General features: G+C 42.7%; 1 protein-coding gene across 2 annotated transcripts in view; it reads right to left on the minus strand.

Moving 5' to 3' along the window:
• The window catches only part of si:dkeyp-14d3.1 (transmembrane protein 132C), a 223,031-nt gene that overhangs the window by 77,770 nt on the left and 129,800 nt on the right, over nt 1-15,461 (minus strand). For both annotated transcript variants that reach the window (XM_055886730.1, XM_055886729.1), the window contains exon 4: nt 2,275-2,461. In XM_055886730.1, coding sequence (XP_055742705.1) covers nt 2,275-2,461 — 187 coding nt within the window. The remainder of the gene's footprint in view (nt 1-2,274; nt 2,462-15,461) is intronic.

The following is a 15,461-nucleotide window of genomic DNA, read 5'->3' on the forward strand; positions in this document are numbered from 1 at the left end:
CCAGAGTGATCCCAAGTAATCTAATTCAGCCTTCCTCGCTGGTTTGCCTTCTCTTGCAATGACGCATGCAGATTGCACAAACACATTTACAGACACATGCTCAAGTCTCTCTCTCTGTGTGTGTGTGTGTGTGTGTGTGTGTGTGTGTGTGTGTGTGTGTGTGTGTGAGGGTACTGTATGTGCTCTGTGACAATGTCTGAGGTTGTGTGTGTGAGTTGTGTACACAATGTGAGTCTATTGTGTGTCGTTTTTTTTCTCTTGGGGTTTAGTGATGAAGAAGGTGGGAAGACTCCGTGTGTCATGTCCTTAAAATACATTCCACAAGGGAGAGGCAGCGAGGGAAAACCAGTATACTGACCAAGGAAATGGTCTGACACGAGTCTGCACTTTACAGGCCAGGGTATTTCCCTCTCAAACTATTGATTATAGGACTGGAGTAAGGCTGGACACCAACAGCCCTATATCCTGTCAACCTTATGGGTTGCTCATGTCAAAATGTCAATATCAGCAATGGAAATGTCAATCGTGCATTGACCAGGTGTAGTCCTGAGATATGCATTGAAATGTTAAGTCCCTCCATTACATGCAGTGTTATGACCATAGAAATATAATTACTAGAATGGAAATCTATATCTACTAGAAAGGGCATCTATTGCTAAGGTCATCACTGGCTTAATGGAAGGCTTCCTGAATAGAATACTGAATCAGGACAGGATAGCTAAACATAAGAGGTTACATAGCACATTCATACAGTACACATCTGTAATCTGTTCTAATGTATTTGAATACACCATTCATCTTCTCATATGAGCCTCGCACCATAATGTTTATGTCTTAATTGATTTAGCCAAGTTTATCAAATTATTCTAATAGCAGGTTAAATATGATGGCTCTTTGTCGCTATAGAAAAGCCTTTATAATCAGCCTTGAACCATAAATCCTTATTCCACTCAAAATGTATAATGATTTCATCATAATACCAGGCACTATTAGTGATGGATTAGTGCATGGGTGTAGAAGTGTACAGTGCTTTCAAAGATCCCAAGTCAGTCTATAATTCTGGCAGCCACAGAAACACCTTAAAATGCATTTCCTCATTTATAATTGTGCAAATACTGTATACCAAAACATGAGCAAATGTATCTGCAAAAGATCAGAGAAATGACTGAGCCTTAAATGGATATTGTGCTCATTCTCGTACCCACATAAAGCTCCCTCAGAGACAGTATGGAATACATTTGTTAAAAAAGAAATGCTATTTATAATTTGTGTCAATTCAAAGCGTGGGTGCAAATATCTCTTTTATATGGCAGGCACATTATTGACATGTCAGACGAATGAAAGGAATATCAAAAGGGAACTATGGGTATAATCTACCTCTGTAAAAAAAAGAAAAAGAGAAAAAGCATAAATTATTTTGGAAATTGATCTGTGGGGTACAAGAGTTAGAGTAGCTGCATTCCTCTCAGCATAGCAACACAGGCAAATGCAGCCACCCACAGGCACCTATTATGTAGCTATAGGCGCTGCTAATATGGAACTATTTCTACTCGACAGTGCACTCACAACATTCATTATGCATACCGCAAACAGAAATAAAGCTCTTCCAGAAAATCACATATCTCAACACTGGCAAGCAACATGTCATGCTTGTAAGTGGGCGTAATTGATCTCTCTGGTATCTTTCTGTTGCTTTTCTGGATCTAACTCTGTTTAGAAAGCCAAGGCAAATGAGGCGAGAGATGTTCTGTGAAGTTCAATGGAGTAGCTTTGGTGAATCCATCCAATAGAGAGGCTAATCTGTATAGCAGCCTAAAGAGAGAAACACACCTGCAGGCCTACCCTCAGGCCACAGAGAGCCTCCAGGCCCCACACAGGGCCTGCTGAGGGCCACATGCACCCACTCCTCCTCCATGCCAAAACACACACTCCACGGGCAAAACACTGAAGCTAAAGGTCTGCGATTTCAGTGTAGCGACATCAGGAATCAAAGATCTAAGATTTCTTAGATGTGTAATGTACAAGACCTAGACACATATTACTCCACAATAATAATATACAGTAAGTGATTATACAAAATATGCAATAGATGTACAAAAGTCAAAGTTGTGAATAGAAAAACAATTATGTGAAGCATCGTCACTGCTGTGAACAGCAGGATGCACAGTGTGTAACCTACAAAACTGAGTGAACTTTGTGCTCTTCAGATCTCTGGTACAGTCCATCTGCTCTGTGTGTTGTAGTTATTGTGACTGGCTGACTGGCACCACTCACCATGGCCAGGGGCACAATGCCCCCCAGGTCCTTCTGGGCCAGTCGGATCTCTGTCTCTGCCTCCTGCGTGGTGGCACGGCTGCCCGGGTACTCCACTTGCCACGTGATCCAGCGGCTGCCTAGTGGACCCAGGAAGCTGTCCACCTCCAGGTCCACCTGTAGGACCCTCTGCACACCCTCCTCAGACCTACAGCACAGACAGAGAGAAAGAGATGGGAGAGGATCAGTATTCTATTAGAAAGTAATAGTGTGTCCGTCCATGAGCTCTACCAACACACAGTCCTAATCAAATTATTAAAAATAGTGGAGTCTGATGACTAAATCAATGTCCCTGACATTTTAGACTGTGCATCTTCAAAAGGTCAACTCTGGTCCATGGTATGATATGCACTGTTAATAGCTATTTCTCACAGCTCTATATTGACATTTTTCATACTGCCCATACGGCTACAGTTGCTCTGTACAGTACTGTAATACATATTAATCTTTATCTCAGAGGGAGGCTACAAGTAACTGTCTGGACATGAAGTCTTGGGTGTTAACCACTGCCCTCATTTGCAGCAGCAGCACCGTATGAATATATAGCATTACAGTATATGCAATGCAGGGAGAATATACAGCGGGGCTGCAGACAAATGGAGAGCGTTGATAATATCATTTCCCGGTGACACCATAAGTCTCTGGTGCTCAGAGTTTAAATAAATAGCCAAGAGGCAGCAAAGGTCAGCTTTACACAGACGCAGGAAATGGAAATGGCACAAGATCTGTTAGCCTTGTCTGGCGTGTCAAATGGCAGGGCTCAGGGCCAATACATTTCACGCACTGTCTCCGAGGCCCAACGGCACTAAACAGCATATCCTTCATTTGAGGCTGACCAGAAAGAAAGAACGAGAGAGAAAGAGAGAAATATGCACCCTCTCTGAATCTCTTCTGGTGCTGCTTGGCCTCAGGACAACGACGGCAGTTTGTCTACTGTATCTATGGCACATACAGTATGGCACCCTACAGTACAGATCAACACATCTAGTTACTTTCCCAGCTTCATTCCAAGACCGCAAACCAATTTGCCCATTTTTTTTATTGTGGTGGTGAACAAAGAACATGCGTAGTACTTCGAGAAAAGACATCTGAGCAAATATATAATGTTCTCAATTATGAATGTGACTCAGAAAACAGGAAAACTATGAATAATAGACCAGGCGTTTTATTTGCTGAACCCTGGGTTTTTGTAAGGCACATACTCACTTCCCATTCTCTTATTTATTTTCAATCAGAGAGAATGAGTGATTTGTGTCCTAGCACACAACAACCCAATTTCTACAAGAAACGGAAGTGAGTATAAATATTTAAAAAGACAACCAACCAAATAACTTGTGCCGCATTCCATAACAAAGTAGCAATCAGTGAGGAGAGAGCTGGGTTGTGCTGGGCTGTCAGAGCAGTGGCATGGTAGAAAACGGCCTTACATAACTGCTACATCCAGTCCCTCTGTCAAAACAGATGCCAATTTGGGTTGGAAGACCAATAAAAGCGTTGAGGTCATCAACCAAACAACGATGACAGCTGATGAACAGATTGACCAGAGTTTATAACCTTTGAACGGTATGTACAGTCACAGGACTGCACTTTGGGCTGTGTCACTGGTAATCTGAAAAATGCCCTAGTTTCCTCACCCACTCAGATTTCAGTGCAAACATGATCCTCTGGTAACATCAAATTCAGAATACAATAGAATATACACAGTACAGAGTCAAACTAATGAAGGTGTCTAAGGAGAAGCAGGATTCAGCTGTGCATGGTATGACGTGAACCCAAACACTGAAATTATTTCACCATTTGTCTCTTCTCTGAGCAAATTCTTCTGCATAGGAACAGAGAATCCATTCAGGTTTTTGATTTAGAGATGTCAATTATTGCCCTCCCTACGGCATCATAGATGGCATTTTTTAATAACTGCCGTGAAAATGAAGGACTTTATGAGGTTTCAAATTTCATCTGAATATAGAACACCAGCTCCTGAGATATCAGGGAGATACAATTGCAGATGACAATTTTCTTTGTTCTATGAGCGTAACCTTAACACAGACATTCTGCAATTTTGAAAACTGAAAAATCTGACTGCAATAAAATGTTTGAATAATGAAGACAGTAGAAAATGAGATATGAGGTGAGAGGGGAGGATATGGGAGGAGATGAATGTGAAGAATGAGGAAATATCTAGGAGAAGAGGAATACACATAGCTACATGTGCATATTATTTTGGCCCTTTAACTTTGATGACATCACCTTGTTCATGAGAGCAGTAGCTTGTGTTAGATAAGTCCTGGTGAGCAGCCACAGTAATGCGTATTAAAGGAGAATTTAGCTTTTTTACAACCAAACCAAAGGGTCCATACACTTTTTTTGCAATTTCACTTGTTTGTGCGAAATTTACCCCAACCAGCAATTCACTTCCTCATTGTTGTTGTGCAGTACGGGGGCTCTGAAAGAACATGAACGAAGGCTCCAAAAACACTCAAATGCGTCCTTTTAGAAATGGAAACTCTCAGTATAGTGATGCATGTCTTTAAATGTTGTACATGAAATTGTTTCATTCTGAACTTTATCCTCCACGTTATATTCCATTTTGTTGCAACTTAGAGATTTGGTTGTAAAAAAGCAAACTTCTCCTTTAACACTTGACGGACTGGTGTGGGAGTTCTACCATGTAGGTAGGGATAGACAAGCCTGGAAAAAACATTATTCTACAGCATAGTAACACTCACTGTGAGTCACTGAATAGGAACAGGTGCTATAGGTAAAATACAGCGTGGACGTGTGAGTGTCTTAGTGCTTCTATTCAACAGACCTTGTAAGCTGTCAGAATGTGATGCATTTAATTAAATGAAGATGTCACGCCCTGATCTGTTTCGCTTGTCTCCACCCCCCTCCAGGTGTCACCCATCTTCCCCGTTAGCCCCTGTGTATTTATACCTATGTTCTCTGTTTGTCTGTTGCCAGTTCGTTTTGTTCGTAGAATCTACCAGCATTTTTACCTTTGCCGCACTATTCTGGATTACCAACCTCTGCCTGACCCTGCCTGCGTCCTGTACCTTTGCCCCTGTTGTTGTAATAAACATTGTTACTTCAACACAGTCTGCATCTGGGTCTTACCTTGAAATGTGAAATGTACGAACTGGCCATGACTGACCCAGCAGACTTGGACCAGCTCCGCTACACCATCTCCTCCCAAGGAACCACTATTGTTAGGCACGAGGAGTTGCTTCACGGTCCAATGGAGGGGTTCCAGACTGTGGCCAAACGTCACGACCAAGCATTGGACACATTGCGGGAGCAATTCCATGAGCTGTCTACTAGGCAGCCTATCACGATGCCTCCCGCCCCGCAGTAACCCAGCTGGTAGCAGAGCCATCACTCCGGTTTCCCGGGAACCCCACTTACCTCCCCCGGAGCACTTCGATGGAGAGTCGGGTGTTCCCTCATATGGAGCTGCAGCCTTCCTCCATCCCCTCGGACCTCTCTAAGATAGCATACCTCATCACACTGATGTCCGGGAGGACCCTTTCCTGGGCTACGGCCGTTTGGGAATGACAGTCGGCCGTATGCATCAGTCTGGAGGAATTCGTGGTGGAGGTGAAAAACATTTGAGGCGCCGATGTCTGGGAGATTTGGAAGTTGTTTGGCAGTTACTCCAGCTTCGACAGGACTCCCTCAGTGTGGCAGACTATGTGGTGGATTTACGCAAGCAAGCAGCGGAGTGTGCCTGGAACCCGGAAGCACTGTTTGACACGTTCCTGCACGGATTATCGGAGGAAGTAAAGGACGAGCTTGCAGCCCAGGAACTACCGATGGATCTCGACTCACTCATCGCTTTAACCATCTGGCTCGATGGTCGGCTATGGGAATGTAGGAGGGAGAAGAGGTCTGATTGCAGTCCCAATCGCTCACTCAAGGATCCCAGCTTTCATCCGATGAACTCCGGAAGTCCCCGGTGTCTACGTCCCTGAGAAGATCTGAGCTGACCCGAGTTCCTCCAAGAGCCTCCGAAGACTGCCGATTCACCTCTTCCCGAGCCGAGGCAGCTCGGCAGGGCTAGGCTGTCTCCAGCCAAACGCATACTCAGAATTGACAACCAAAGTTGTCTGTGTTGTGGTACTGCCGGTCATTTTGTGTCTACCTGTCCCTTCAAGAGACCTAGCTCATTCGTTGGAGTGAGTACTCTGGTGGGGATTAAAGAAACATGTTCTCCCCTTACTCGCCCCCCTCTCCACACCATTCTGCTGTGGGGCAACCAGTCCACGTCTCTCCAGGTACTCAGCTACACCCCTCAGCTACACCACCCTCCAGCTACACCCCCGGAAGCACTTCTGCTGTTCGTCCTCTGTTGCCCCGTACCCTCCGTATATTTCCTACCTTTCCTGTGTCTAGAATTAAAACCATGTATTACAGCCCTTTGTCTCCTGTTACCAGCGTTTTTACCTTTGCCCCACTACTCTGGATTACCGACCTCTGCCTGACCTGAGCCTGCCTGCCATCCTGTACCTTTGCCCCTGTTGTAATAAACATTGTTACTGCGACAGTCTGCATCTGGGTCTTACCTTGAAACGTGATAGAAGTAGACTTAAGGTGTTGAGACAACTGTTGCTATGGAGTCTGTCTGACCTTTTGGGTGATCAAATTAAGCTAATCAACGTCTGAAGCTGCTAATGTTACTGGTAGAGAAGAAACTTTACTTAATTTAGCCAATAAACTACAAGAAAGGCTGAAAATACTGTCTTCTATTTTTTCAAAACACTGGTCTCATCACAGGGGAAGCAGGTCTGTCCCTCCAGCCCCTGGGACCGACAATCTCTCAGACTTCCAGCATGGACTCTAATTCAATTACACCAAAGGCCTCTGGATGTGTTCTATGCGGCTGGGCTGATAATCACCTGTAAACTGTCTGTGTTGTTCTACTGAGGCAGGGATGGGGGCCAGGTCTCACAGACAGACAGCTAAGCCAACAGCACCACAGAGAGAAGTTGGGGTAGAGCTAGATAAAGACTGTGGAGGAGTGAGGAAAGAGCATCTGGCAGGCTGAGATGGGAGGCTGGAGAGGGACCTGACAATACTGAGAGTCCTGACTCTGGCATGGAGAGGAGAATGAGTAGAAAGGCTACACACAGGAGAGGCCATCTCAAACCTCTCAATCGCCACAACACAGCATTACCAGCAGGGGGGAAATAAACACATTGATAAGACCCATCAATCAAATAATAAAACATCATTCTAACATTTGCAATGAGAGAGGTACTCATTTAATACTAAGTCCTTTACATACAGCAGGATGTGGTTCATGTTGTATTGTTTTAGTATTTCTGATACGGTCTCAAACTCACATTTGAGATACCTGAGCTATTTCAGTCACACAAAGCTAACAAAAGCCCACCTTGGTAAGATCAGGCTAGCTATTACGTTTTAAGCCCCAAGGAGTCTAAAGAAATAAAGATTTCAATGTCACAGAGAATAAACTGACAGAAAAAATAAAACAGACCTTCCTGAGGTAATTCCTTTCTTGCAGTCCTCTCTAGAGGAAGACTATAATTGAAACTGGCTCTATTGTCCTATTATCAGAGCCAATGTTTCACTGTGACACTGTCATTTAATCTCTGGGAGATGTGATAGGGGCTTCTGTGTCCTCTCCCTTACACCGCTGGGGCTTACACTGCGACACAACCGTCAGTGGTGTGTGTGTCTTTGGAGGGGGTAGGTTGACATTTGGAGTGTCAATATCTCAATTTCCAGATCTTGAAGACAGAGCACTTCCATCCCTCTCTTGGTTTTGTGATATTAGAGAAAGAGATTGACTTTCCCTACGTCTGACACAATCATCTTGAACATGTGTAAAACATACATAGCAAATTGGACATGGAGAAGTCCACACAGTCTGTAAAGATGAGGAAATAAGTTGGGGCCAGTGTGAGATGTGGGGATGGACATATCCTGCACACAGCCAGTAGAATAAATGCACTACATTATACTACAAGGAGGCTTTGCAGGGAGGGTGCAAACTCCCCCAAAGAATAATCAAATTTAGGGCTCCAGTGGTGCTTGAAAACAGTACCCTGAATGTCTGCTGTTCCCATGCTCCTCAGGGTAGAACAGTGATATACCAGCCCTATGCATATATCTCTCTCTCTCACACACACACACACAGTAACTTATTTACTCTGAGAGGAGGGCTCCTCACGCATGCAAGATAACCAGTCATATTATATCAGGAATCGTTAGTTCACAAACATCAAATTGCTTTACTGAAGAACTATACATCCCAAATGTAATACATAAATAGATTAAATAAAGACATTATGGGAATGATATTATGTATATAACTAATACGGAGATTATAGAACATGCTCAAAATTGTGTAGACCACGTTTTTTTATTTATTCCTGTATGCAGTGTAAAGTATAACCTGTGGCTAAGAAGGAAATTGTATTACAAATAAATTATGCAATACACTAACTGCCAATTTCTCACTACTGCCATTCACCTGTTTGCTGACGGATTTTGTGTTTTAGTGTCATCTGGCTTGTCTCTAAGCAAAGCTACCGGCAGTCATAAATATACAAACAACCCTAGCACACCCATAATATTTTGTCTCCTTACATCCCTTGGTAAATTAAAGCCATGGAAGTCACATATGAAAAGAACCAGTGCAGTATACGCTTGTCTGTGCTGGGAAGAAGATTTGTGCTGTGCTGAAAAGCTTTGCCCACTCTTTTCAAATGTGACTGCAATTTGGTTAGCCGTGACAATAACAATATATCAAAGGGATAGAATCAATTGACCTTACAAAGCCCTTTAAGTCAAACCACAACTACGAGGGACCAGGAGGGTGAGGAGGGAACAGGGTGAGAGGGGTGGGGGGAGGAAATAGGACGAGCAGGAGCTTCAGAGGTAATAGCCAGCAAAGCCCAGCTGAAATTTCACTAAACTGTGGGGGAATTTCATTTCACAGCCATGGGGGAGCCCGTCAGAAGTATATTACCCCAGGCCGCTCTCGCCACGCACACCCAACCCCGAGGTGAGAGTCTGTTGTCAGGTCTGCATTGTGAGAACGGACCCCAATAGTCAGAGCGTGAAACCCAATCTAGGAGCTAATATGGGAGCATCGTACGGATATGAGGTTGTTCATTCAGAGTGTATATACACCCCCACCTAACAATCTCCTAACCTACCCCCTCACCAAATCCCTCAATGCTTGGCTACTGCCAGGGAAATACCGTGCAATACAAAAGCCAAGAGATAGAGCCAAGAGTAAAACATTATGTTGAAAAGGACAACAATATTATGAAAAAGAAAATAAATGGAAAGCTGTGTCACAACCATGACAAGATTTAAGATGTGCATATGGCAACCTGAGGTGTATTGTTGCCATGGATACATCATTGTCAGTACATTTGGCTGGGTATTTGACATGGCCTCTCAAGTGTATTCACTACTGACAGTAGGCAAAGAAAGTGTCGGGAAAAGGTATCTGGAAATATGAGGAGAAAAAAATATACAAACGTCTAATAGGGCTGTGGGTTTGATTCCCGTGACCACCCATAAGTAAAATGGAATATATTATTATATATAGGCTTTCCAGTTGTCTTACTATTCAGTGGAAACATTTTAGCGATACTAGCTAGGTTTCCATCCAATTGGCGATGTATTTTCATGTGAATATTTTAAAATCCGCAAAAGAAAAATATGCCCATTTTCCCAGCAGTGGTGTGTTTCCACCAAACTGACTTGTTGCAGATAAAAATAAATCAGTGTGTGATGACGTAGTGCAGACAAAATGTACTTTTTCACTTTCATGTAACAAATAAAAATCTAAAGTTCAATGTTTCTCCACTGCATTTTCAACTCTATGGTTGTGTTCAATAGAAAATTTGCCTACACTGTTCTTGGCACATGTGCTCTAGCCAACAGCTAACAGATACAGTGTGGGTAGGCTAGTGTACTTGATGAGATTATTATGGAGAAAAGCAGGAATATTTGTATTTGTCAAACGGCAGTCAAGCATCGCTCATGTTACCAGAATAAGACTCTCGATATTTATTGGAAAGGAGCATCAAGATCACCTTGCACTTTCACAATCCTGTGAAGTTCATCACAGTTTATTTAATCTGTAGCTTAATAAACTGCATGGTTTCCCGAGTCGTAGTGGGAGAACCACACACCATGTCATCGTGTGACTCCAAGTTTACTTCGATATGATGGTTGTTATATTAATATTTGCACATAAAGGTGTTTCCACCGCCATTTCTTGTATTATTAATTTTACCGACACAAAAAGATCCCACCATGTCAAATTAACAAATGATCTGTCAGCACTTATAAAATTGGACCGAAACTTTTCCATCACAGCTGTCGTGATTTTTTTTATATGCTATGACTTTACTCACATAAACACTGTGGATGGAAACATTGTTTGAGAGAGAAAAACTGACGGAGAGAGAAATGGAGAGAGAGAGAATGGAGAAGAGAAAGAGCAAGAGAATGCGAAAGAGACGAGAACAAGAAAGAAAGCGAGAAAGAGAGAGACGAGGAGCAAGCCGAGTCCCCTGTGAGACCTATACCCAACAGAGCTTTTCAATTCAGCCTGTCCAGAAAAGAACAGAGATAGCGACAGGAGGAGAAAAGACAAACTCCCACTAAAACACTGTCAAATTGAATGGAAGACAAGAATAAGAATAATAGAGATAAATGTCAGGGAGATGTTGCTTGGAGTTTGTTCTGGGATATTCATGGTTATGCAGTGACATGTATGGGTTACTGAAGTGGCCACTGGAGAGATGAAGCTAGCTTGGCTAAAGAAAAGGCTGAGGAGCAAATAGAAGCGTTGGGTCGTCATGTTTTAGAAAACAACAGTACAGCCAAACACACCCATAATATTTGTATTCAGCGTGTAGTATTAGTCTTTTGCATAATGTTGTTCAGGAGTGGTTGTGCAAGAGGGTGTTTTATAGTATGTTCCATGGTGAAAGCAGAGAGGTTGAGTACTGTTGAGCGGTGAAGGTTACCAGACTGTTATCTTTCCATCTGTCTGAACTGAGAGATGTTGAGCAGAGGTTATCTGCGGTCACAGGGTCACAATTCCCCACTAAGTGCTTGTTGACTGCAGTTCATGAGTAGCAGGACGAAACATTCACTCTATAAAGCTGTTGCTATTCTCTAATGGCATGAAAGTCAAGCAGCCTTTGAATTCACAAGTGCCACTGCCAGCAAAATTCTGTCTGAAACGTTAATACAGACCCAGCTAAGAAAAGAAGGCAAATTGTCCATGTGATTAAGCAGTGGGAAGGAATGAGAATTGCTATTGCAATATGGTGTGTGTGTGTGTGTGTGAGACAAAGAGATAGAGAGAGATGAAATGTGCAAAAAATATTTGCCAGTTGGATTTGAATGTAAGTTATTCCCTTTTAATTAATTCAATAACTGTTTTAATATGCATCAGATTATTTTAAATGAATCATTTATTCTTCAACCTTTTCTAGTGCGGCACACAGAGAAAAGACTGAGCGGTATTAATTATACCATTATAATGAACCGTGGGCACAAACCAAAGGCTTCTCGCTAGTGTGTATCAAACCCAGGGAGGGGATCACATTCCTATTAGCCTAACAGCATTCTGCAGCATTCATTAGCTAACAAACCCCAGCTCTCACACACTCCCAATCTCGCACACACACACAAAAGAAGACTGCCCTTTATAGTCATTGTCATGTTCTCTGCTAAGAATGATGCCTATGTAGGTGGCCATGCACTTGGGAAGAAGGACACACAAGCAGAGGTAGTCTTTTTACTTAGGAGGCATGCTAGGTGTTTACTTTGAGCCTCACAGGGCCATGCATTCAGTTAGCAGTTATGTTGTCATAGGTTGCTATATCAACAGTATAATTCAGTGCTCTATTGAGGAAGCACGAATAACTAATTATTCAAAGTGCTGCCAGTTTCTATTTTCCTCTCCCTCACATCTTTCTGGAAAAAAATCCAAATACATTTAAGGCAAAACTATTTGATTCCAAAATCATCTATATTCATAAGGAGAACATATTTAGCAAGTAAGCTACTGTACCACTTTGTACAAAGCAGACAGGCAGTTTAAAGTGAAACTCTGAGATGCTGCAGACAGAAAGAAGTAGTGGATATTATTCAGTACACAGCAGAAGTACAACGGTGCAGTAAAACCTAGCAATACACACATTATCCAAAAAGTCTAAAGAAGGAAATTAAGATATGTCGGAATGAATCCAATTTACAACCCAAATAGCACTGTAACAGTAATCCAAATGCAATCTATACGTATCTACACCAGATTAATTTATACAAGAGACAGTATACTAGGAATGATATGTACAGCAGTAGATACAGTATAAAGTAGGTAAAACAGTATGTAAACATTATTTATGTGACCAGTGTTCAATGACTCTATGTACATAGGGCAACAGTCTCTAAGGTGCATGGTAGAGTACCGGGTGGAAGCTGGCTAGTAACAGTGTCTGAGGTTTAGGGCAGGGTACTGGGCAGAGGCCGGCTAGTTGTGGCTGTTTAACAGTCTCATGGCCTGGAGATAGAAGCTGTCTATCAGTCTCTCGTTCCCAGTTTTGATTAACCTGTACTGTCTCCGACTTCTAGATGGTAGCCGGGTGAACAGGCCATGGCTTGGGTGGCTGAGGTCCTTGATGATCTTCTTGTCCTTTCTGTAACACCGGGTGCTGTAGATTTCCTGGAGGGAAGGCAGTGTGCCCCCGATGATGCGTTGGGCTGACCGCACCACCCTCTGGAGAGCCCCGCGGTTGTGGATCGTGCAATTGCCATACCAGTTGGTGATACAGCCCGACAAGATGCTCTCAATGGCGCATCAGTAGATGTTTGTCCCGTAAGGGAGCGTAGCAATGGTCAAGGATGCTTTTGCCCTGAATAGCAACATTTCAGGAGCGTTTTCTTTAGATTTCCTTTATTAACGCCCCCAGCTACAATAAATGCGGCCTCAGAATATGCGGTTTCCAGTTTGCACAAAGTCCAGTGTAGTTCCTTGAGAGCCGCCGTGGCGTCAGCTTATGTGGAATTGTACACGGAAGTGACTATAACCGAAGCAAATGACCTCGAGAGGTAATGCGGTCATTAGGAGGAGAAGAAAATGCCTTGTGCCACCAGGTGTCCAATCAGAAATACATTTCTACAGAAGAACATCATTAGCACCATTAGTGGAAGCAACCCTGCTGTTTTAATATACCCCAAATGACTACGCTAATCATCAACAGCCACCCCTTAACCTCAGTTTTATAGTTATGGTTTTGTGCTATTAGTGTGCTTGTTTTAGGCTACTGTTCGAAAGGTATTGTTGCTCTTCTCCAAATAATTCCATTCCAACTCTCTCACTTCAAACCCCACAAATTCCTTTCACCCAAAGAGATAAGATCATAACATCTCAACCCCGCCCTTTCACATTCTGCAACAAAATGTAGCTTGAGTTGACCACAGCTGACCACTGGAGTTGTGGTTTGAGCAGTGGGCATAGCACTCATCCACACACTAGGGGGCAGTAGATACAAACCCCAGCTGTCTGCAGCAATGATTCCTGTGCCGATAAGCTGATATCCTTTTTCTTGCTCTCTTGGGATGTTTAGTAAGTGACATGATGTGATGGCCACCTGCAGCTCAGGACTGGGAGAGCCTGTCCTCCTCTACAGCCTAATGAGACTGGACCTTGGAAGTCCACCATTGTTGGCACGGCAACCGCACCCAGGGCACACACACAAGGTCCATTGACTAGGGGCCCAGAGTGTCCGATCAATGGCACTCCATCAAAACCACTCTTTAGTTGAGGCAAAATGCAAAAGTTAAATGTTAACAACCTCCCTGTTAGTTAAGGCCCCCTAAGTTGGAGTGGAGAGGATACGGTGGGAATCAGTTTAAGTTCAACAAAGATGTGTTCCACAATTATGTCAGTGGTAAACAAGGCAAATGCACCCATCCATGTAATTTGCCTTAACAGGGACACAGAAATGTTCCAACATCTTATGAGTAGTGGTATCAAGAACTAAATGGAGCCTATTCAGACAACAGTACCATATAGATTTAAGATACTATTTTATACATATATATTTTTTTACATACACCGTTTAACAATGTGTTGTTTTACAAGGCCAGCCATAGTAGTATGGCATCCCTGGAGCAAATTATACTTAAGTGCCTTACTCAGGAGGACATTGACAGATTTTTCACCATGCCGGCTCGGGTATTCAAACCAACGACCTTTCAGTTCCTGGCCCGACGGTTTAACCACCTGCCTCCCTTACCTGTACAGTTCTTGTTAAGGCAGACAATAACAGTGACTCACACAATGATTCAGAATGAAGCACATGCACACACTGCACCAAATACCCTAGTTTGACTTCTAATTATCCTTACACCTTTGAAGACTCTAGCCACTTCCATGGCAGTCGTAAAAAAACGTAGGTGTTTTATCTCTGAATAGTCAAAAGCTTGTATCTCCACCGCCATTTGGATAAGGGGAAGCATAGCGTGTTAACAACACTTGGTGGAGACTAGAGATCCCCACCCCCCATGGGCGCAAATTCTTTCACCAAAGCAAGGAAATGCCATGCTTTTATTCGTTAAAATAGTGTTCAAAAGTGAAATGATAAAATGGGTCTAATGACATTAAAAAAATGAAGTGTACAAGATAAGCCAAGTAAAAAAAAAAGAGAATGCCACGAGTAAAGCTGTCAGACAAAGTGTAACTACTTTGAAGAATCTCAAATATAAAATATATTTTGGTTTGTTTGACACTTTTTGGGTTACTACTGTACATGATTTCATAGTTTTGATGTCTTCACTATTATTCTACAATGTAGAAAATAGTAAAAATAAAAGAAAAACCCTGGAATGAGTAGGTGTGTCCAAACTTTTCACTGGTTCTGTATATAAAAATAAGTGTACAACACATTTGCAAAAAAATATACAATATAAATATACAAAGACATTTATAAAAATAAATGCATAAAGGGTAGTAAAAAGAATAGGGTAATGGTCTGTGTGTAACGGTGGGTGAGTGAGTGGGAGTCGGTGTAAAACGTTTTTAGAAGTACAGCTAAAGTCGGAAGTTTACATACACTTAGGTTGGAGTCATTAAAACTCATTTTTCAACC

Source organism: Salvelinus fontinalis, chromosome 28 (genome assembly GCF_029448725.1).
Source record: "Salvelinus fontinalis isolate EN_2023a chromosome 28, ASM2944872v1, whole genome shotgun sequence".
Taxonomy (NCBI): Eukaryota; Metazoa; Chordata; class Actinopteri; order Salmoniformes; family Salmonidae; genus Salvelinus; species Salvelinus fontinalis.